This window comes from Quercus robur, chromosome 1, assembly GCF_932294415.1.
Source record: "Quercus robur chromosome 1, dhQueRobu3.1, whole genome shotgun sequence".
Lineage (NCBI taxonomy): Eukaryota > Viridiplantae > Streptophyta > Magnoliopsida > Fagales > Fagaceae > Quercus > Quercus robur.
In genome coordinates this window covers 23619654-23621332 of record NC_065534.1, presented here as the reverse complement: position 1 = coordinate 23621332, position 1679 = coordinate 23619654, and the positions used below count along the sequence as shown (strand labels likewise).

General features: G+C 38.7%; 1 protein-coding gene across 1 annotated transcript; it reads right to left on the bottom strand.

Annotated features, from left to right (window-relative positions):
- On the bottom strand, nucleotides 1-1157 carry LOC126726155 (fasciclin-like arabinogalactan protein 11). The gene has a single exon (XM_050431285.1). The coding sequence runs from the start codon at nucleotides 951-953 to the stop codon at nucleotides 279-281; it is 675 nt and encodes a 224-aa protein (XP_050287242.1). The 5' UTR covers nucleotides 954-1157; the 3' UTR covers nucleotides 1-278.
- Nucleotides 1158-1679: the final 522 nt, after the last annotated feature.

Sequence of the window (1679 nt, the reverse complement as noted above, 5' to 3'; positions counted from 1 at the left end):
AAGTTCAACAGTACCAGCATTGGTTCAAAAACAAAAAAAAAAAGCATTGGTTTGCCTTCTGAAACTGGCATGGCATGGTACAAATGGAACGGGGAAAGATGGAAAGCACTTACAGTGCATCACGACCAGTCAATCCAACTCAGTAAAACCACACAGAACAAGACAAGTGAACCCCACCAACAGTATGCCCACCTTAGTGTACATACCATCAACTTCTCTACCGACCAAAAAAGAAAAGGTAAAAAACAAAAATAAACCAAAAAAAAGTATTCCTTTGGTCACAAAGAAAATGCTGCAATATTCACAGCCATTCCAATGTACAACCACATTCCATTCAGGATGAGACTCTCTGCACCGGACTCATTCACTTTAGTAGCAACAGGAGGACTTTCTGCCGGTGCCGATACTGTAGGCTCATAACCACTAAAAATATCCAGTGGAAGAAGCACTTTGTCCACTTGATAAACAATCAAGTTATCATCTGAGTATAACGTTTTGCCTAGTGTGGCCTTGACAACGCCTGTGGCAAGCTGAACTTGCTTGCCGGAAGAAGTCACATTCAGTGGGAACTCACCTTTGCCTATACCACCGGCTTGGGTCGGCACTGGATTGCTCAAAGTTTGGAAGTTTGACAGAGTAACACCAGTTGCTAAGATATGAAACTGTATAAGTTGGACCTTTTGTAGGTCAGTGAGAGAATTTATAGTGCCCGATCGAAGGTCTGAAAATGCCTTATCATTTGGAGCAAAAACAGTATAGCCACTGGTTGATTTCTGGACCTCCCCGTTGATTTGGTCAGACATTCCAGTGCTCTTTAAGAGGCGGATAAAGACGGTGAACTCACCCGGCTTGTCGAGGATTTTGAGGATATCGGGAGTCTGGGCTATAGTTTTGGTGCAATGGAAGAGAAAAATAAGTACAAGTGAGAAGGAAAAGACAGTCTGTTTAGTCATCTTTGTAGTTTATGTTGAGAGGTGGACTTTTTATTCTCTCTGGAAATCTGGAAATGCAATAGTGATAGTGGTGCTTGAAGTTGAAAGTGTACTTGATATGTGTGAAAGGGAGGAGAGGGGGGGTTTTTATTAAGGCTGGGAGAGAGTGAAGTTCGGTGAGAGGGTACAATTCTAGTTGCAAATCCTTAGTTGTTTGCAGCTTATCTGTCCTGGAAAGGTGGAGGAATGAATGGATATAGAGTGAGATTTTGCTATTTTAGCAACTAGATTGCTTGGAAAGACAGGAAAAAGATAGTTGATCTCAATTAATTGAGTTTGTTTGTAGGCAAATAAAGATGTATATGATTGCTTTGCTTTCACAGACTAAACAAAAAGATAGTAAATGGGGCACAAGAAAAGGGACTTGACAATCACAGCCTATAAATTCCATACATGCAATGGCAATTCTTTTTTTTTTTAATTTTATAAAAAAAATTTCCCTCTTCTTTAATTTTTTATTTTGACCTTTTTAACCTATATACTATACTTGCTATTATCTTCACATAATCATTTCAGCTTATTATGAAGTGATAATGAAGCCTACAGTATATTAGATCTAACAATATTCGAATTCTAATGATAATGAGGCCCATCTTAGTATATATATTATATAAATTGACGTTGATTAGTGTTTAAGATAATGTTGTCCTTTCAACTAACTTTAGGTTGCGTGGAGCAGGCACTGAT